The following is a 22431-nucleotide window of genomic DNA, read 5'->3' as shown; positions in this document are numbered from 1 at the left end:
AAGTCACATTAGAGAGCATCCATGATCTTTTATCAACAAAAAACATACCATCATGTGACTATAATTATGTTTAATATAAACAGTAACACGTGGTAAATTATAAACAAACGACAACATTTGAATCAGGCCTATGATAAACTGATTTGAATATTAACCTAAGCATTTAGCGCCATCTTTCGAAATTTTCTGACGGTCGCATTTTAAATGGGGGTTCAGTATTATTATTTTGTTTGCAATTATAATTAGGCTATCATTTCTAATATTTTCTTCTTAAATATGACAATAAAAACCTACCTACTTCTATTTATTTACACAAAAATAAATACATAAATGATGTCCCTTGAATGTTGAGTTGTTGTGTTTCTCACTCCTGAGCAGAAGGGGGCGGTAATGCTCCTCAATGTCCTTTGTTCAGCTCTGTAAAAATATAAGAAACAAAGAAGAGCAATTTGTTTTGAAACGCTGAAGCTCACCACTTATGAAATTAATGACAGTTGCCCAATCTTTGTGACGATGGATACGATTTCTTTCAAATACAAGACTGTCTAACAATTCTGTGCGAACAGAACCGTGAGTAAAGATGAATCAGCGGTTTGTTTAACTTCAAAGTTACACATTGATTCGCTTTTTTCAGTGAGCTAGCTAACAACAACCTCTGCTGCCACCTTAGCCTTAATATTATCAGCCATGCCTGTACAATCTAGGAGGTAAATGCTAGATGAGAAAATTATTATGGCAGCTTTACTGCAGGGTTGCGCTGGACTTCACAGAAATTACAGTAGATGCTGCTTGTGGACTTTACCTGGACGAAACTTCCACCGAGCACTGAAAAATAAATTATCAAGCAACAATGTTAAAAACGTGTCACCTTGGTGCCAAAATCAACCCAGAAAGACTCTACTATCAAAGACAGAGTGGCTGCTATCAAGTCGGAACCATCGCTTTATTGAGGTAAAACTAATGCTGTAAATATCTGAATATCAAGTAAAAACGATTTCATATAAGTCATAAGTCAAATCGTACTCTAATTGAGTTAATTGTTTTTAAATTACAAACATTTAATATTAATGGATTGGAAAAGTCGTGTTGGATTGTTAATAGATTTTTAAAGTCCTTTAGGATTCTAATAGAATACTAATTGGATTTTAGAAATCCCATAAGCTTTTGTAACATATTTTGTTTTGTATTCAGAAGCAGCGAAAACAGTTTGTTGCAATACTAATCATAATTTTCATTTCCAATATGTTAGAATCTTCTTTTTCGACCCCTGAGTCCTAGAATGACTGGAATTGGTACAGACCTAATAAACCGGCATCTGCTACGGAACCCAATTGGTTTGATTAATATCTTAGGTAAATAAATATATATATTTTTTGTCTCTCAACTGAATTACTTTGAGATCACTATTACGTCATTATTTGTTACAGGTTCTACACAATTTTTCAGTAAATCCCAGTCAAGACAAGAGAAGGAAAAGACTTCCAAAGATGGTCCAAAGGGTCGAACCCCAGAAGAGGATGAGGGTATGCATTAACAAAACGTTTGTATCAATGAAGGTAATTTTGCATGTCATACATTTTCTACATGATTTTGTGTTTAGAGGAGAAGAAACGTCGAGAGCAAGAAGATCAGATGTACAGAGAACGTCTTCGAACACTCATCATTATTGCATGCATCATGTTCTTGCTGAACTCCATAAATACCAGTGGAGGCAACATCTCATGGAACGACTTTGTCAATGAGATGCTGGCCAAGGGGGAAGTATCACGTGCACAAGTTGTTCCCGAAAGTGACATTGTTGAAATATATCTCCACCCTGGAGCTGTAATCTTTGGAAGGCCTGTAAGTTCAAGAGAAGCCTGCTTGCAGATTCAAAAAGAAGCAATTTCCTAATAACTTTATATTTAAGCAGAGGCTCGCGCTGATGTATAGGATGCAAGTCGGCAACATTGACAAATTTGAAGAGAAACTGAGAGCCACTGAGGAAGAGTTGAATATTGACGCCAAAGATAGGATTCCAGTCTCCTATAAACGCACTGGGTTCTTTGGAAAGTAAGAATTTGTGTCTTTTGGTAGTTACAAACAGCATATGCTACTAGCGCTGAATGATTTGGGAATTTTCTGATAATCATTACTATTGCGCTTTACACGTGATTGAAATATGAGCTGTGAAACTAAAGCAAGAATTGCATGCATTACATCTTTGTAGAGGGGTAAACTACCAGGTTTGAAAGCTTTCTATGGTAAATCCCGTATTGAGACCGATAATATTGTTTTCAGAAGACAATTCATCCAATGTGTTACTTGGTTTGCAGCGCCATCTATGCTCTTGGCATGGCTGCCATTGGTGTGGCAATTCTCTGGTACATCTTCCGCCTGGCTGGAATGGGTGGCCGAGAGGGAGGATTTAGTGCATTTGTGAGTACCTATTGCCACATTAATGCATTATTTTGTGTGTGTTTTCATTTTCTTACTCTATATTTTTATCCGACAGAATCAACTGAAGATGGCCAAGTTCACTATTGTGGATGGTAAATCAGGAAAAGGTGTGAAATTTAAGGATGTAGCTGGGATGTACGAAGCCAAGATGGAAGTGAAGGAATTTGTTGACTACCTCAAAGTAAGATAATTTAGGTAATGTAACATTTGTAGCATTTTGACTGTCTTTAGTTTACTGTAAACTCTAACCTGTGTTTTCAGAGCCCTGATCGATACCTACAGCTTGGAGCGAAGGTGCCCAAGGGTGCCCTACTTCTGGGACCCCCCGGCTGTGGTAAAACTCTTCTGGCGAAAGCTGTTGCTACTGAGGCTCAGGTTCCTTTCCTGGCTATGGCTGGCTCTGAGTTTGTCGAGGTCATTGGAGGTCAGTGAAGTTTATTATTTATTAAGTTATTTAACAACAATTCCAATGTTTTCAAACTGAACACTTCTTGGTGTTGCAGGTCTGGGTGCTGCCAGAGTCAGGAGCTTGTTTAAAGAGGCCCGTGCTAGAGCACCATGCATTGTGTACATTGATGAAATTGATGCTGTGGGGAAAAAGCGCTCTACCAACATGTCAGGCTTCTCCAACACTGAGGAGGAACAAACTCTCAACCAGCTTCTTGTAGAAATGGATGGTATTTTACTAAATATTCAATTTATTTCTCCTGAGTCCGACCTCCACTCCAAACAATGAGCTTGATTAAAAATGTTATTAATTTCACAGCCATAAAACAACATGACATTTCCCATTTAATTTAAAATATTCTTGCAGGAATGGGAACAACAGATCATGTGATTGTCTTGGCCTCCACTAACAGAGCAGATATCTTAGACAATGCCCTGATGAGACCAGGCCGATTGGACCGGCACATTTTTATTGATCTGCCGACTCTACAGGTAGATTTATTGCAGATTAATATTGATGTTATATTTAAAACTGCAGTTGATTGTCGTACCTTTCAAACAGTTTTATTTGGTGTTTATTATATGGCATTTATTTTTCTTTTGTCAGGAAAGAAAGGAAATATATGAGCAGCATTTGAAATTTCTAAAACTAAACCAGCCAGCCGGTTTCTATTCTCTGCGCTTGGCTGAACTCACACCAGGCTTTAGTGGTATGTTCATATATTTCTCTCTATTGTCATAAACAAGTAGCAATACTTTACTGGCTTTCTCCTTTTGCAGGTGCCGACATTGCTAATATCTGCAATGAAGCAGCTTTGCATGCTGCCAGAGAAGGTCATAAGTACATTGATACAATGAACTTTGAATATGCCGTGGAAAGAGTAATAGCAGGTACAGTAGGAAAAACAGTTTCTTCCCTAAGCCGTTACTTTGTTTACATCTGTGCTTTCTTTGTCTGTTCGTAGGAAGTATTAAGAAGAGCAAGATCCTTTCAAAAGAGGAACAAAGAGTAGTTGCTTTCCATGAGTCAGGACACGCTTTAGTTGGCTGGTTGCTCGAGCACACAGAGGCTGTCATGAAGGTAACAGTCTGTTTAAGTTGCACAAACTGTATTTACTGTAAGCTTGGATAAAATTTAATTCCACGTGTGTTAGGTGTCTATTGCTCCTCGGACAAATGCAGCTCTGGGATTTGCTCAGATCCTGCCTCGTGAACAGTTTCTCTTCACAAAGGAGCAGCTGTTTGAGCGCATGTGCATGGCTCTGGGAGGACGAGCTTCTGAGGCCATCACCTTTAATAAAGTTACCACAGGTATTAATTATGTGCAGGTTCTAATGAATGTTTATGTATCTTTGAACCCTCATGAACCATAAAGAATTAACAGCAGAACCTTTTCAGGAGCTCAGGATGACTTGCGTAAAGTTACCCGTGTGGCTTACGCCATGGTGAAGCAGTATGGCATGTGTGACAGCGTTGGTCAAGTGTCTTTCCCAGAGACAGAGGAGCAAGGTGCCGTTGGACGTCGCCCTTTTAGCCAAGGACTGCAGCATCAGATGGATCATGTGTGTAGCCGATCTCACGACACAATACGCATGCTGGATTATGAATTTGTTTTACACACACACACGAATATAACAGCAAAATTGTAGAAAATCCTTAAATAGCAGCTGTAGTTTCATGTTTTCGCAGGGGTGGTGCGAGAAAGAAAGTGTAATTTCCTAGTTAACCAGACTGTGTTTTTGATTTTTGGATATATATATATATATATATATATATTGTAATTCATGCAGTCCTTATATTTGAAGAGTTTAGTGGTGCCAGGCTTGTGCTAGTTTAGTGCATGTCTACGGTAACTAGTAGCCTACATTAAAAACAGTCTGACCCAAGCCCAGTGCACCTGAGGTTTTTAATGCAGGCTACCAGTTACCATAGACATGCGCTAGCCTAGCACTAGCCAGCAATACTAAACTATTCAAATACAAGGACTATATCCAGTAAAAAAAAATCTCCAGAAATCAACAACACTCTGGATAACTAGGATTTGAGGCCCTATGTCAAAAATCCTGAAATATCCCGTTAATATAATCAAACTCGTTGAAAACATGTGTTGTACCTGTCTTCAGGAGGCGAAGTTGCTGATAGCCCGTGCTTACAGACAAACAGAGAAGCTGTTGCTTGACAACCGGGACAAACTTACTCTGGTAAATTTAAGTGATCTCATCATTGCCCCGCGCAATGAAGGGAGAGAGCATTCAATTGTGTGTGTGTTTCAGCTGGCTAATGCACTTTTGGAGCGTGAGGTGGTGAACTACGATGACATTGAAGCCCTCCTGGGTCCACACCCTCACGGACCGAAGAAGATGATCGTCCCGCAGAGCTGGGTGGAGGCAGAGAGAGACAAACAGGACACTGGGGAGGACGAACCCCCTCCACCTCCTCGCAAGCAGACGGAGGACGATGTCAATCCACAGCTGGTCTGAACTACAAGTTAATGCAAAGGCTGCTGTACTATCGTGAATTGTGTCTCTTATTTTTCAATCATCTATAATGTTTGTGCGCTTATCGCCAAAAACTATTATCCTCAATGATAAACATTTAGTTTGGGCGGCACCTCTGAACATGGCATCAATGAAGTGGTTGATAGCATGGGTTTGTGTGCGGCTGGTAGAATGTTAAGCTATTTTGAAGAAGTTTGGAAAACATTAAGTACAAATGTATAACTTGTGGCAGAAGCAAAATTATTCAAGTAAAATGTTTTACATATTGTGTGTCAACTGTAACATCTGTTCAAAATAAAACATGATTGAGTTTGCAAAAATGCACATTTATTCTGTGGCTTCAGTAAAAGCAGAATTAAAATACAAACAAAAAAATAGATTCCTCCGGAAAAAATTAATGATACAGAACTGTGAATCATTATTGATGTTTTGTTCAACAATTTTACAGAATAAAGAAACATAACTGGAATGGAGGATTTACAATAAAAACAAAATCAAACCACATAATCACCTTATAAAACCAATTATATATATAAAAAAATACATTAAAAAGATGTGATGTCTCAGACTAAATGCTTCACCACCAAGTCTGAGCAAACACAGAATAAACATTCAACACATGGGTGCCATCCGCTGCTGTTTAAATCTCCTGAGCTATTCACAAAGTCTCCCAACAAACCAGCGGAGTAGTGACAGTCCAAATCCTTCATAAGAAACAATAAGCACATTATTTTCAAGTCCTGTTTTTTGGCATAAACTGTTCTGTGTCTCTTTCTATTTCAGATCTGTTATCACATCATCTTCAAATGTTCCCATAGAAACATGCGTGCCATACTGTAAATACATTTGTTAAGTGCATCTTTCTCAGTGTTTTTTCCATCTCAGCGTGGGTCATATAGGTTGGCCAGTTTCTGAAACCGCGGCCCCCAGTCATTGAGGTAGTCGTAGTCCTGGTCTCCATCTGAGCTGCCTGAGGCGATGGAGCTGAGGCTTCCAGCCAGAGAACCCTCTCCCTCGAAGTCGTAGATCAGGGCTGTGTCGTAAGGGGGCACATTCGGATCATTGTCCGCTGCTTCCAGGCCCTGACAAAAAAGAAAACATTAAAGATATTAGTGTCCAATCATAATGGCAGTAAATGTGTTTTGAAGGCTATGAAACAACAAATAGTAAGATTCCAAAGTATCTTGTATGTATTGAAAATCTAGAGAATCAGCACAAAAAATAAAAACTAACTGTACCTCAAGCAAAGACAGCAGAAAAAAACATAAGTTATACTACATCAAACTTTGTACAGTGTTGTAGTGAATAGGTCTGGTAAATAAGAGTTTCTTCTCTACATCATTGATATAGTCCTCGATGTCAGTGGGATCAGCAGGCGGCCTCCGGGGGTAAATGGGTGAAGGCAGGTTGTGTGGGGCGTCTTTCCTCAGAGGCTGCTTCCCTCTTGGGACTGGGCAGTACGAGCCAGGCGTAGAGGGAGCGTCATGGGGGTTCCACAACATATCAATGTTAAAGGCATTCTGTAAATTGAAAGAAATATGATAAAGCTGCCCATAGAGTCCATCACTAAAGGCTCTGAAAAACACACCTCGTCCTCTTCACCACCTCCTTGTTCGTCGTAATTGAGGACATTATCTCGTATGTCGTCCTCTGAGTCCCCGACCAGAAGGCCTGCTTTCTTCTTTATGTGATGCCGTCTTCCACAAGAGGTAATGGCCACAGCCAGGAGGAGCAGCACTGTACACAATACCAAAGTCATTTATGCATGCTAAAGAACTTGTAGTAGGATTAGTGATAGCAGTATATAGTTTTTGGCAGAGTTTTCAAAGATTTTTTTGAGAGACACCATTTTTGTAGCTAGAACATTAAAGGTGCATTATGTAACTTTTTATGTGATGAAAGTTGATATTTGTGTGTATTTTACCTTGTAGTGACCAAGCAGCTGTATGAGTGATCAGCACGGCGCCCTTACTCTCGATCACGCTGACCACTCATACAGCCGCTGGGTCACTACAAGGTCAAATACACACAAATATCAACTTTTTTTCTCAAATAAAAAGTTGCATAATGCACCTTTAAATACAATCAGCATTAGATATTTGGTCATGTTATTTATTGGATTCAAAATAAGTGTAAGTGCTTCATACATTTATAGTTAAACAAGTTTAATCATTGACATAAAAAGCCCCAAGGCCAAGAAATGCAAAAATCTCAGTGAAATACAACTCATAGAAATGAAACTTACACAGCAGAAATGCGATGCAGGCCATGATTATGAGGAGAGCAATGAAGTTTATCCCCACAGTGGATCCAAAGATGGCTCCTGCCTCTGATTTACAGTCTCCAAAGGAATCGCAGATGCACACAGTGACATTGACCTGGGCTATGGAACTGAGCACCGGACTGCCAGAGTCTGACACCAGCACTGTCACAGCGTACTCTCCTGTCTCCAAGTCCACAAGCGGCTGAAGCCGAGCATGAGTACCTAAGAAAGATATAAAAAATAGTCACAAGATTGGCTTTGAAAGTTGTTTACATGTTTTTCTGGGAGAATTTGTTACCATTTATCTCAATAACGGTCCAGTTGTGTGACATATCTTCGAGCAATTCAAAGATGAAAGGTGCAGTGTGTGGAGCGAGGTCTTGGTCTGTAGCGGTCAGAATCAGGCCTGAGTGTTTCTTGCGGGCGTCCTTACACACAGTGCCGCTCTGGGGGTAGAGCTCGGGTGCAAAGTCATTGGTCTCCTTCAAAGTTATGGCCAATGTCGCTGTCGTGGACACACCGCCAGCATCTGCAGGGACACAAAGTAATAACGATTCAAAAACATGATGAAGAATAAGCATTAAAGTGTATTTGTGATTCAAAAGTGTTATGACAAAGCACACATAGGAGTATAATGATCCGAAATTAAGCATTGTGTGTTATAAAGAAAGAAGAAGAAAAAAAATCATTACTATTATTCATTATGTCCTATGAAACGTGATAAGTTGAGCTATTTTTGCAAGCAACTACAATTGTACTTTGATCATTCTGAAGCACATTATTGATCGCTGTACATGAGTTCTCTATGTCTCTGCAGACTGACCTGTGACCTTCACGGCAGCGGTGTACATGCTGTTTTTCACATGTGGAGACCTCATGTTGAATGTTCTCTTCACCCTGATGTCTCCTGTGACTGCATCAATGTCCAACCACTGCTCTGGGTCTCGGCTGATCTCATACCTGCACCACAAAGAGCACCAAACATTGTAAAACAGGCATACTCATCATACCCACAATGTTGTTGTTTTTTTTCTGCTTTTTCGCCACCTTAGCTCTGAGTTATCAGGGTCATAAGCAATGTTGGTTTTCAGTAATGTTCCGGGGGCCACGGACTCCGGTACAACGATCTGAATGGGATCTTCTTTGAAATTGGGCGCCTCGTTTTCATTCACGACGGTCACCATGACTGTAGCCGAGCTCACGGGGAGGTTAGGAGCCTTGTTACTCAGAGGGTTGAAGTTCTCCACAGTCAAAATCAAAGTGTGCTCATGTTGTGCTTCAAAATCCAAGGCCTGGAAAACACATTCAAAAACAGATCTCTATATTTTTTACTTGTTACTGCCTACTTTGATATTTATTTACATAGCCTACTGTTGAAAATAATATGTATTTCATTTCATTTCCTCATGTCATATACTCATAATATGCAATGTAATATGCTATATAGTGTAAATTTTACAACTAAAAAAGGCAGACTATAAATCAAAGCCAATCACTGTACACAAACACTTCCCCATTAAAGAAAATAAATAAATAAACTAAAACAGATTTTAATGACACCAGTGCGCATTTATTGGTGCCATAAATCGCAAATATTTAAGAGGTATTTTAAATCACAGCCACTAGATGGAGCTGCTTGGATGCGTTTACAGGATTTGGACGTCCCTGAAGTTACTTTTCCACAACTATGAAAAATAGTCGGTTCCAGACCCCAGGACCGATGACCATACCGACCAGAGCTACCCTCAGGCCTAAACCTCTTTGTTTACACGCAGGAGACATTCCCCATCCGTCTCCATCAGCGCGCGCTCAGTACCTTGACCACGGTGAGTATCCCCTGGTTGGTGGCGGGGTCCGTGCTGATGGAAAAGCTTCTGTGTGGGTCGTTGTAAATGGAGTATTTGACCTCCCAGTTTCCTGTTCCTCTGTCGTCTCTGTCTGTTACATTGACACGACCAACCTCGACGTCCTGTCTGTTTTCCACCGCCAGCATGTTGTACTGTGTGTGTGGGGGGGAAGAAAAAATATATTGAAAAAATAAAAATGAAAACGTGAATAATGAAGCAAGGGGCAGAAAAATAATAATAATTAAAACAATCTAGATGCTTTTTTTCTCCAGTATGGCTTTACCCAAATCTAAAAGCTTCTCACCTGGAAAGTTTACAGCCTTTAAAAGCTAAGATCAAACTGATCATACCTGTTGTCACGTTGTCGCTTTCTGTTGTGTTTTCATAGTTTTTTTGTTGTGTTTTCGTCACGTTTTTGTTGTGTTTTCTTTATGTGTTTTCATAGTTTTTTTGTTGTGTTTTCGTCACGTTTTTGTTGTGTTTTTTGATGTGTTTTCATAGTTTTTTTGTTGTGTTTTCGTCACGTTTTTGTTGTGTTTTTTGATGTGTTTTCATAGTTTTTTTGTTGTGTTTTTGTCACGTTTTTGTTGTGTTTTTTGATGTGTTTTCATAGTTTTTTTGTTGTCTTTTCGCAGATTTTTTTTTTACATGTTTTGTCGTGTTTTTATTGTAATTTCGTTGCTTTTTGTTGTGTTTTTGTAGTTTTTTTTGTTCATGTTTTCATTGTTTTTGGTTGTTTTTTGTCATGTTTTCGTAGTTTTATTTTTGACGTGTTTTTGACGTTTCTAGTTGTGTTTTTGTAGTCGTGTTTTCCTAGTTTTTTTGTTGTGTTTTCTTAGTCTTTTGTCGTGTTTTTGTAGGTTTTTTTTTGTTATGTTTTCATAGTTTTTGGTTGTGTTTTTTGTCATGTTTTCGTAGTTGTTCTGTTTTTGCCAGTTTTTTCATTGTTGCTTTTTTGTCTTGGTTTCACCACATTCTTGTCACGTTTTTGTCACTCTTTTGTTTCTTCTTTGTTGCAGCTTTTGTCACTTGTTTGTGGCTTTTGTTTTATTGCTTTTCGGCACATTTTCGTCACATTTTTGTTGCTTTATTGACGCTTTGTTCAAGAAGCGTTTAGATTTGGGTAATGCCAAACTGGAGGAAATGCTCCGTTCAGGCGGGGGTTATGAGGTTAAGCTGCAACTGAAAGACTGTTTGCTGAACTGCATTCATTCACATTCATAGGAATTTTGATCAGGGGTGCCTAAACTTTTGCACCCTACTCTACCCAAGTGTCTAATCTAATGGTGGTCATGGTTTATTTTTTGTAAATATGTCTAAAAATGGCATCATGTTTTAACAGTTGATGTATGTTGAAATAACAGTGCTTAAGTGAATATTCTGCCTACTCTACCCACCTTCCTCTATACGTGGTGTGAATGAGTATTATATTTTTGTCAGTCTGTCTCTCACCTTGACGGGGCTGAATTGAGGGGCATGGTTGTTGATATCAGATACGTGTATGACTGCCACACCTTCACTTGTCAACCCCATGCCTCCCATATCAGCCACCTGCAGCTTCAGCTTGAAACTCTTGACAACCTAAGACAGAAAGCATTTTGTAATTAAACCAGCGGGCAGGATAATATGTTAATATTACAGTGTTGGGGAAAAATGCAAATGTGCCATGTTTATTAATGTGCCAGCATCATATCATTGGCAAAATAACCTCCAGTTGTGTTCACGAGACCACCTAAGAAAGTCAAAATGTGGGAAAAGTTGTGTGACTTGGGAAACTAAAACTGATACAGATAAATAACGGCGTAGCATTTCATTTTCTGTTTAAGCCCAAAAGCACACACAGGGATACCAAATTAAAGGAATATTTCAGGATTTTTCAATTCCTAGTTATCCAGAGTGTTGCTGATTTCTGGAGATTTTTTTTTTTTGTAATTCATGCAGTTCTTATATTTAAAGAGTTTCGTGGTGCTAGGCTAGTGCAAGGCTAGCACATTTCTACGATATCAGCTAGCCTGCATTAAAAACAGTCTGACCCGCTCCACAGTGCACCTGAGGCAAATCACTTATAACGCCAGACGAACAATATAAATGTCTGTGTCGATAGAGTAATGTTAACAATTTTGCATTTAAAATACCTTATATTTTAGCAGCATCTGTTTCGTGGTTGTATAAGCTACGCTGCGGCGGAGTGATCTGCTAGAAAATAGTCCCTCAAAATGCGATCATTCATGTGCTGCAAGGTCGGTTATATTCGAAAAATTATTCTATCGACACAAACATTTATATGGTTAGTCTGACGTTATAAGTGATTTGCCTCAGGTGCACTGTGGGGCAGCACAGCGGGTCAGACTGTTTTTAATGCAGGCTAGCTGATACCATAGATATACGCTAGCCTTGCACTAGCCTAGCGCTACGTAACTCTTCAAATATAAGAACTGCATGAATTACAAAAAAAAATATCTTCAGAAATCAGCAACACTCTGGATAACTAGGAAATGAGGCCCTATGTCAAAAATCCTGAAATATCCCTTTAATATAGCTATTGATTTATTAACTATTGAACTGGCCAACATTGAAAAAGTGGCACATAGTTTAAATAGGTGGGATGTTATGACAAAGGCATAAATGGCTATGTAGCGTTGACTTGACCTTTCAGAGATCACAAAAGCCCATTTTCTGCTCTTTATTTAGTCCTAAATGTAGTCCTACTCAAATTAAATCTCAAAGATGTATCCACTTTTAGACATTTCAAGGCTCACTACTTTCTTGTACACTCTTTACATTCTTCTTGTAGAAAATGTTTTTATTTTGCATACATGTTTTATAATTCCTCTTCATGCAATAGAGAGACCCCAAAAGTTACAATACCTCTCTGTCGAGCCCCACGTCTCTAGTGTAGATGGCTCCAGTCTCGTTGTTGATTCCGAACATTGTCTTGGTCACGGCGTTGGCAGGGATGCTCTCTTGGGCCAGAATGGAGTAGCTCAGCATTGCATTTTCTGTCATGGGGTCATCTGCATCATTGGCCACCACGGACATCACTGAAGTCCCTGTAAACATTTTTGGGACACAACTAATTAATATTCATAAAATAGCAGTTTATAGACAGTGAATTTAAGAAAAACAAGCCGAAATGGAGGCAGCGAATGTCGAATGTCGAATACTAAAAAAATGTAAACAGTACTGTAAAAGAGTTGATTGGACAAAGGATGGATCGTAGTGACCTCTTTAACAGTGATTTACAACAGTAATGACCGACCTACCTGGTATTGAGAACTCTGGGACAGACCCTTCAAATTGTTTTTTGGTGAACGCCGGTCTGTTGTCGTTCTGATCCAAAACCATAATTTCTATAGTTGTGGGATTTTCAAGCCTCTCTCCACTCGGGGATAGCGCGAATGCTTTGAGCTGCAAAACACAAGAGACACATGCTTCTCATTTAAAAGCACTTCAACAAGACCGAAGTGGTTGTTTTTTGTGTTTTCTTTGGGATAAATTATGTGCTGAACAGTGAGCAAGTAGCCGACAGGTTGCCCCCTTATTTGCAGACAGAGTGTGTAACGTGTGGGAAACTGCGTGAGAAAACACATGCAGGTTTGTTAGGTTGTGTTCGTTATGTTTAGAACTGGATGTCATGATTTCAGATGGAGGAATAAGGACCTTAAGGACTCTGATTCAAAGTCATTGAACAGATTATCCATATACTTTGCACATTATTATTCTGTTTAGGGATTATAGCCCCATTAACGATTTTGAACAAAGCCATCATTTTTTTCAATGATAGATGAAAACTTTATCAAATCAAATCAAATAAAAATATACCAAAGGTATCACAAAGTGCTTTACAGATTACAACATTTGCAACAATGCGCCTGGCATGCACTCCCATCCCCCCGAATATATGCAAACGTTATACACACACACTCAAACATTTACCCCACCGTCTACGCACACACCCTCACTCACTAACTCACTCACACAGAATGAAATAAATAGATATATAAGGCTGGGTAAGGATGGATCGATTGAACTCTTTAGTTCAATCGATCTTACACGTTGGTACATCATCTACGTTGGTACATCATTGCATCTATATGCTAAATCATATAGATGCAATTTTATATGCTTTAGCAACCTGTTAAAACATGCTCTTGACCAGGTCTATTTTAGCCCTGTTTTGTCTTAAGTGTCAGGAGTGTCTTTGTGGTTCTTCATTTGAAAGTTTGAAAACCTCTGAAGACATTCAACCTTATGTCAGTTCATGTTTCATGTGGACAGGCCCGATCAACTACCCAGATATTAACCATAAACCAAGTCTTGACACCTGCATGTAAGACTCATTTCTACCTAAATATTTATCCATAATGTTGCATGTTTAAACCGGTAGATAGCATGTCGCCCCCTATTTGCAGACAGAGTGTGTGGGAAATTTCGTGAGGAAAAACGTGCAGGATGTTCGCGAGTTACATCACGAGTCATCTGGTTTGAGACATCCTGAAGTTTCTCCCTGGATGCCCATTAAAGCCTGCGGAGTCTGACCTCTGGCTGTTTGTAAACCCCTGTCCGAGACACTGATGTATGTTCAGAGGCTCGAAACACATCACACTGCTTTGAAACACATGTATAGGCCCATTCAAGGCATTCTTGCTTTACAGTGCTTACTTCACCTATATGCACGTCAAAAACAAGACACAAACTATGTCCCACCGTGAAGCTCCTGTGTTTCTCTCTGTCCAGTGGTCGCTTGCACCTGATAATCCCCGTCTGGTCGTCAATCTCGAAAAAGTTCTTGGGTTCTTGATCCACTCCAGGTCCCTCCAACTTGTAGATCACCTCACCAGTGAAGATTTTGTCCGATTTGATCTGAAAACAGTGGAGTGAAAGGTTGCTGGACATCCAAGCTACTTGGGAAGAAGCAATGAGAACCATATGTTGTAGCACCAGATGTGAGTGTTGACAGTTTGGGACTTTGGGACTAGAGTCGAAGCCTATAGAGGCCATGACTTAAGACAGGAAATGACAATCTAAACTAACTCATAATCTTAAAAACTAAATTTATGCATTTTACAGTCCCTGGCCTTGACATACTGCCTCAGGTGTATACGTGAACCACTACTGTAACAAAACTGAAACACGCACAATGCACAGGTCAAACTGTCAGTAGAGAATTTACAAGAGAATAAATCTTACATGCTTATAAGCCCTTTAACCAGTTCAGCATATTTTTACAAGGGCCGTATTTCACTACAGACCATTACTTTGAACTAAACATATATACATATACAAATAATAGTAGTAAACAGTGATCAGAGAATAATATATCATGCATTCACATTTATAATAATGATCTTTGACTTTTTTAGTTTTTTTTGTTTACCTGGACTAGGTCTTCGGGAATCTGCTTGCTGTTTTCCAACACTCTGATTGGAGGGATGATCCAGTCTCTTTTTACTCTGCCACTGAGGTGTTTTCTCCAGGGGTGCATTGTGTGAAGCTCTGAGTGTTTTTGGCGAGTCTGTGATGAGGTCCATGCCTGAGGGAAAGGACATGAGTGAATATAGGTCCAGGAAATACACAGCATAATTAAGTGTGTAGGATAAGTGACAGGTACTGCATTGCACTCATCAGATTATGCTCAGTGAGGCAGGTGACAAGAAAGATACAAATGATGTCATTAAACAATAGTGCAGCTGTTGAAAGCCCTGTCAGGAGTCATGGCTGCAGCGTTTACTGGGTGCATATAGGAGCACTTTAAGCCTCGGTCTGCCTCTAATGTGGAATCTTTGGGATTGTCTGGGGAAGGGTGGGCACACAGGTTCCCTCCGCCTCAGGTTTCACTCACTGATGCAAGTCTTTGTCGGCTCCTTTTGAACCAAGGGGGGATTAATCTCAAGACAGGGAAACACAAACAGCCACGGTCACTTCACAGCTCTGCTCCCAAACACACCCACACACACACAGACTCACATGTGAGAAATGCGCTCTGCAGCAGCTGTCGTTCATGGATTTAGATGCTGTGCTTTCCCACCCGCATTCCCCCGCACCAATACAAATTCCCCCTTATGTTCGGCCCTGCACCTGACCGGGACTTTGGGGTCACCTTACGGCTTCGCAAGGCTGCAGGAATTCCATTGGTACATGCAGCTCTCACACACTCATTTGGACTGACATCTTCAACATGCTGGACATTAAACACCCACACATATTTATAAGTTACTGTATATGCACTACATTAAGATCCTTCCTTCTGATGCCTCTACTGGGAATGAAATGGATTCTGCACATTTTCTCAAAGGTTTTCGCTGCTAAAGAGATCCATTAAACCACAGAGAGGAAGTGTTCACTTGCCAAAAAGCTCTGTCTATATTTGTCACACTTACATAGACTGCCGTACAGTGCTGATGAATGAACTGTTTTATTATGTGGGACACGGCACTGGGTCTAAAAGAGGGACTACGGCAGTATTTTCCACACAATCCAAATGTCACTTCATGTGCAGCCCAACATACTGTAAGTTAGTTCCCAGCTCTTGTTTGTAGCCCCCAGAATCTTCTCATCTGATGACTCAGGTGTAAGGCGGGGCATGTTGATCACAATAAAGCCTATGGTTATTTAAAGGCCCGTGTTGCTGACTTTTTCAGCACTTCCCATGTTATGATATCCCTTCCCTCAATCAAAAAAGCACACCTTGAACTGTGTTTAGTTTCCTTCATGATGAATGCTTGCCCTTCCCCTGGTAAGCCAGTCCTGTCAAGATTTGGCACTCCTGTTTTGTGTTGTTTTTCAGATATTTTCACAAACTCACTGATAATTTCAATCTAAATGTTTTCCTCGCTACCCATCAATTCTTGCTAATAACTTTTTTCACTCCCCCCCGTTTCGTGCACATGATATTAGTATACAGGTATTGGACATGCATAATATAAACATAATTTGAAATTTGAAATGTCAATGCTAGGTGTACAAATTAATGTGTTTTTAAGGCTAGAAAAGTAAACAGGATTGAAAAAAAAAAGTCTGAGCAAAACATGATTTACATAACTCTGCCCCCCAAGTCCGAAGGTTATTTTTAGTCTACGCTGTTCGTGTCACATGTCACAACCCCGAATTCGGGAAAAATCTACCCCGATATCTAGTTCCTCAGACCACTATGCACCGGGCCAATCATGTGATGCATAGTCAAAATGGTTTAGATTCTACAGACAATAGTATGTTAACGTATCCTGTGTTTATATTTTGTTGTACAATTTATTAGATATTGGTCTTGAACAAAGGATTGGCTAAAGTACACAGTAGAGATCACACTCAGGGCACAACTGAACTCTTTGCATGGACATCTCAATAAGATACTTTCTGTACAGTAACTAATGTTTGATCAAGACGTTTGATCATTGTTGCATCAGCACAATTGCTTAAATAGAGAAACAGGCAATGAAAGCCACGTTGAGATAACCTGAGCAAGTAGTAGATATACTATAAATTGTTGATTTTGTTACAGATCTGAGAGAAGTCCTGCCCAGTCCCTGGGTGTGAGTGCTGCTGATACTTCCCTTTGGCACGCTGCTGGATGGTTCAGGAAGAATGGCAACTACGGCAGGCATCTGCAGCCGAGTCAGAGGGTAGGCTAATCTTAGACCAGCCTTATATTATCTCTGTTGCCTTTTAACTTCTGAAGCCATCATCATTTATACACTCTAAAATGTTGACACACATTACAAGGAGAGGTGCTGAGAGTATGCAAACATTATATCCTACTTGAGTATTATTTAAAGTAATTCACAGTCAAGTGACTAAGTCACAGCAGAGGCCACTTGCAAGTGATGACTTGGACTCGAGTCAAACTAACATAGTATTTGTGGACTTGAGACGTCACTTGATAAAATGGACAATATTTGGGACTCGACTTGGACTCGAGCCATGTGACTTTTTATACTTCTTACTCTATAAACAATGTCTTTTCCTCACTTCATAGTAGCAAGCACTGTAAAGTAAATGCTACCTGCACCATCAACTAAAGCTGTAGCGTTATCAACACAGCAAGGAGCTCAATCTGATTGCATTCGAGTAGTTTTTGATCAGACTTGAAATTCAAAGCACAGTACTCAGGGCTTGGACCTGACTTGAGACTTGCACAACTTTTACCAAAAAGTAAAGCAAAAAGTAAAAAAGGCCATAAAACCTAAATCACAAAGCCTAAAGCACACCGACAAAATTAAAGTTGCGGCCTTTTTACAACATAATATTCACTGAACAGAGAGTATGAGAACTGCAGGCCTAGATGATTGGATGAAGTGACTAGGATGAGGGATATGTATCTTTTCACATAATATCCTGCTTTTACCACCTGGCCTGGACAAGTAGTGGTAAAACTAAAGTCAAACGTATACCTACTCAAACGGTACAATAAAATTACTATAAAGTAGGCACATTTCCTATATAATTTCGAACTATTGCAGTAAATGTATTGTACTATTACACTCTCATTAGTTCAGCTGTTACGTCATGTACACACGGATCCCTCCTCAAAGCCAACATATTTTTTTAAGTCAACAAAAACACATCTGTACTCTTAAGTCACAAATCAATTAACACACACAAGTTTCCAAACGTAACACTTTCTACTTTTGCCTGAGTTAAGCACATTTTGCCCACCTGACCGCCATATTTCAAAAACACCCCCTTTTCCCTCACCTTCCACTGTCCTGAAGCAATATCAGAAATGACCTGAAAAGTGGAAAGTACCAGGAAATAAGCTCTATTTCGTAACTTCACAGCTTTATCTATGCCTCAGTTGTCGACACCTCACAGACACAAGTTACGGCACGGCTCCGCCTAATGCTTACAGATCCACTATAATGTTTTTACCAGGCCCCGGATGCAGTAACACTAGTAAAGTATCGAGTTACCAATTAGATCGATGAGCGGGGTCTTTGACAGCCTGTGGAGACGCCACACACGGATTTGGCTGTTGGGCTTTTCTCAGATCGCTTTACAACATTTCACCTTTAACCCCAGACCCTCACAGCCTACAGACAGCTTGTTTGAGGATGATATGCTCCAACAGAACGCACTCTTCTTGAGCCAACAACTGTTTACCTATTTTGAGAAGACTGGACTGTTGTGTGTCTTAAGTATGTCAAAAACATAATACGGGATAAAGCTGTTTTGAGGCCATGCTGTGGCGTATACTACACATGTGTTGGACATACATTTCTAGCAACACAGGACTGTCTGGTTTTGCACTTCATTTTCTTGGTTTATGGCACTCCATGAGCTCAGACAATAATGGGAGCAATCAATGATTACAGCATTTCCTGACATCTGTGTCTTGGCAAAGCACAGTAGTGTCTGTGAAACAGGCTGCAGCTACGTGTTTAAAACTAGTGGCTTTCTTGCGAACTGGAGGTCAGGCGAGCAGTCTCTGCTGCCTTTGGGCCAGAGGTCACACAGGTGTCCCCTGAACACTGCTGCTCGTAGTCAGACACTCAGCAACACCACACCATGGACTCTGCTTAGTCATTCAAAGTCATGGAGTTTATTTTTAATGTCGTGACTGGTGAACAGTGTGTCTATTATACTATCAGCAATCTAAAGAAAATGAACTCTGTTTATTGTGTAAAAGACCCAAAATATTAAAATTCAAACAAACCTTACATTTGTTAAGAACAGGTCAAAAGCTATTTTCTTGTTATAAACAGATTGTTCACAAGAGACACCAACTGGCCAGAGCCATATCCACCAACTGACCCACTTATTATAGCATTGCTAGTACCACATTGCAGCTCATGAATGCTAACAACAACTGTCGCCACTCGCTCTTCCACATGGGAGTCTACAAAAATAATAACATGAATAAGGGAGAAGAGAGACTTGTTAAAGTGGTTCTTCATGATGTGATCATATAGTTCACTCTTGAGTCTCTTTGCCACAAAGAGACTTGTGGCTCTAAATCCTTTGACTGATTGTTTCCGATGAGTGAGACCTCAGCACCAGCTGGCGGCTGCAACACTCCTGTGATTTGTGCCCGATTTCATGGTCCAGGAGCGTCCACTCCTCTCTCTGCAATGGGGATTACAGAGCGGGACAAATGGCATCACGTATGCATCTGGGAACAGCTGTGTCTGCTGCCCACTGCCTCCACACAGCAGGACTGAGCTCCGGACGCTCCGAACAACAAGAACAGATCCTCATAATTAAAAGAGCGTAATGAAGCTCGACTGAGAGCCAACAGGTGCCAGCTGCTTATGGATCCTGTCATATATTTTACTACTTAAAAGATGCAGACAATGTAGCATTGCTTGGTGAATGTTTCTTCCACTAAATGTCATCAATTTGCTCTTGTTGTTGTGTCAAAAGTCTGAGAAGACTTTCACATTAGATACCTGGACCTATTCACTTTGATGCCTGAAATCATGTAAATCAGAACACCCATGTGCCCAAATCTCTGTAATTCAAGCATTATGAATCCAGAGACAGAATGATGTAAGGGACAGTAAAAGTTTTTGCAAATACTCAAATCACTTTCTCTTGTATCATAAAGCAAATCCCCGTCTTCCTCTGAAGGTTCCTGGCTGCTGTCTCACTCATCATCCCTGACCTGGACTCCTTTTGTTTCTCCAAACAGAGTGAAAGATGGATGGACCTAGAAAGTGCTGTGGCTAACCTGTCAGTTTACATTGCCATCCTATGCAGGTCTCACAGTGGCGCCCACTGACAGAGGCTACTAATGATGGCCCTTTGTGCACATCTGGAGTCTGGTAGTCCTCAAAACACTTCATCACCGCTACATCCACGCAGGACCGTAATGTTTGGATCAGAAGAGAGCGCTGATTGCAGTGAGCCAGTTTATGTGCTTCTGTTAATAACCAAGATCACTCCATCAGGGCTTCACTCAGGTACAAACATAAATTGTATATTGGAGGAGATGAGTGGGGAAAGGTCACTTGCTAACTTACAGCAGATGGGACAGGAAGCGAGGATCAAAATATTGGCCAAGATGCATTTTGGATCTGATCTGGCATTTAAGGGAAATCACCGTTTGGACCAAGTGAAATGAATCGGAAATAATGATGATACAAACTTTTAGACTAGCAATTGGTTGTCTTGTGTTAAAGGTTTTGACCCTTGCTGTTGCATGTATTATTTGGTGAAGTGGTGCAAACATGTAACATAGATGTACAATATTTATAAAAATAGTAAGTGCATATACAGTATATATGCTTGGCTTGAAAACAGACTAAGAACTAAATCTGCAAAATATACAAGTACTAAATCAAATATAGAAGCAATTATAATTGTAGAAGTAGTTTTAGTAGCAGCAGTGACGATCATGATTAGACTATTATTAGCCAAGTCTTACAAATCAATCACTATTATCTGCTAAACTGGAATGAACACATTAAATATGAGTATACATTCATTCACTACAAATTCTGTCTCCTTATTGTATATTGTATATTATATCTCAAATATTCACCTGATGAGAGCTCTTGCAGTCTATATTAGCTTGCATATGCTAATATTGTTGTTGTTGTTGTTGTTGTTGTTGTTGTTGTTTGCTAATGCTACAGTGCTATACATGAATGCTGTAAGCAGCATAGTCAAAGCCTTATTTTAAATCTGCCACTTTCTCTTGTGTGTTTTCCTCTTGAGAAAAAAAAAGGTGAGTGTGGGCAAAGCTGAGTTGTCATGTTGTAACGAGAAGTGCCACTTTGTAATTGATAGCAGAAACTAAAACAACTTTTCCAGCAAGACTTTGACAGACACTTTACAAAAACACAAATTAACGCTTGCATCAATCAATCATAACACAATATTTAGCTACTTTCACTCAATTTCATGTTTTCTTACCTGACTAATTAGACTCCCCAGCACCACCAGCATCAACATCCGCCCCTCCATCCTCAACAACAGCCTCTGATGACAATCCCGTGCTCCAAAACTTTTCTTTCAAGCGCAAAGCTCTCCTTCTCCCTTCTCTCTCTCTTTCACTCTTCACTGATGCCGTCTGTGGAGCTGTCCCGGGCTCCGGCTCTCAGCTCCTCCCTGACCATTGCTGGGCCATGTCTCAGAGTCAAACAGGGGGCTTAAATTTCAGCAGTCGCCCTCCCCTGGACCCCACGCACATGTGCTGTCACTCACCCTGCAGTGAACGGGGCAGAGCGGGGTGTAGGATGAAGAGAGAAGCCAGGCAGCTGTTGGGGGTGCAGACATTAGACAATGTCCACACCACCAGCTCCATGAGTAAACTTTATTTGTGGAGCATTTAGCAGTTCTTAAAGAAATGGGGGGAAATATGTGGTGTGGACGTAACAGGACTGCAGTTGTTGTTAATGATAATGATAATGATAATGATAATAATAATGATAATAATAATAATAATAAATAATAATAAATAATAAATAATAAATAATAAATAATAAATAATAAATAATAAATAATAAATAATAAATAATAAATAATAAATAATGAATAATAAATAATAATAATAATAATAATAATAATAATAAATGATAATAATAATAATAATAATAATAATAATAATAATAATAATAATACCTCCGGCCACCATCATGTTATTTATTACAACTTTTAAGTAGAAACGTCATGCCCAAAGGCAGTGAGGTAGCTGGGATTGAACTGAGAACCTTTCGGATTTTTGCGTACTACTGTTGTGTCTTTGGGCAAGACACTTCGCTTACCCTTACGCATAGTTTCTGAGCTGGCAAGGTACTGCAGCAGCTCATAGACACAGAGAATATGAGTTAGGCACTTCTCTTGGTGATGTAGAGGGTTGAGTGACCACAAACCATTGAAAACACTTGAGTTCTGACGCTAGAGTTTTGTGACATCATGGGTAAAGCATTTTCTTAAAGATCTTGTTGTAAATTATTTCTCTTTGGCGACACAGTATTTGGTCTTAACGTCTCAGAAGCAG

General features: G+C 39.9%; 2 protein-coding genes across 2 annotated transcripts; one reads left to right on the top strand and one right to left on the bottom strand.

Moving 5' to 3' along the window:
• The first annotated feature begins 434 nt into the window (after positions 1-434).
• spg7 (SPG7 matrix AAA peptidase subunit, paraplegin) lies at positions 435-5489 on the top strand. The gene is made up of 17 exons (XM_079555420.1): positions 435-951; positions 1250-1352; positions 1428-1523; positions 1601-1842; positions 1913-2052; positions 2316-2418; positions 2495-2620; positions 2701-2863; positions 2943-3116; positions 3254-3378; positions 3494-3596; positions 3667-3777; positions 3852-3967; positions 4041-4197; positions 4285-4448; positions 5010-5087; positions 5160-5489. Exons 1-17 carry the CDS (start codon positions 712-714, stop codon positions 5364-5366), a joined length of 2448 nt encoding a protein of 815 aa, XP_079411546.1. The 5' UTR covers positions 435-711; the 3' UTR covers positions 5367-5489.
• A 776-nt stretch (positions 5490-6265) lies between these two features.
• Positions 6266-21395, bottom strand: cdh15 (cadherin 15, type 1, M-cadherin (myotubule); the record flags this gene model as incomplete). Its single annotated transcript, XM_079555325.1, has 14 exons — positions 6266-6466; positions 6722-6904; positions 6973-7121; positions 7630-7869; positions 7946-8176; positions 8471-8607; positions 8695-8939; positions 9464-9646; positions 10947-11075; positions 12363-12544; positions 12758-12902; positions 14202-14357; positions 14872-15027; positions 21345-21395. The coding sequence occupies 14 exons, from the start codon at positions 21393-21395 to the stop codon at positions 6266-6268; spliced, it is 2388 nt and encodes a 795-aa protein (XP_079411451.1).
• Between the last annotated feature and the right edge of the window lie 1036 nt (positions 21396-22431).

The sequence above is a fragment of the Gobius niger genome (assembly GCF_951799975.1).
Source record: "Gobius niger genome assembly, chromosome: 4".
NCBI classification, from domain to species: Eukaryota; Metazoa; Chordata; class Actinopteri; order Gobiiformes; family Gobiidae; genus Gobius; species Gobius niger.
Note: the sequence above shows the minus strand (reverse complement) of the source record. Positions and strands in the feature narration are given on the sequence as shown.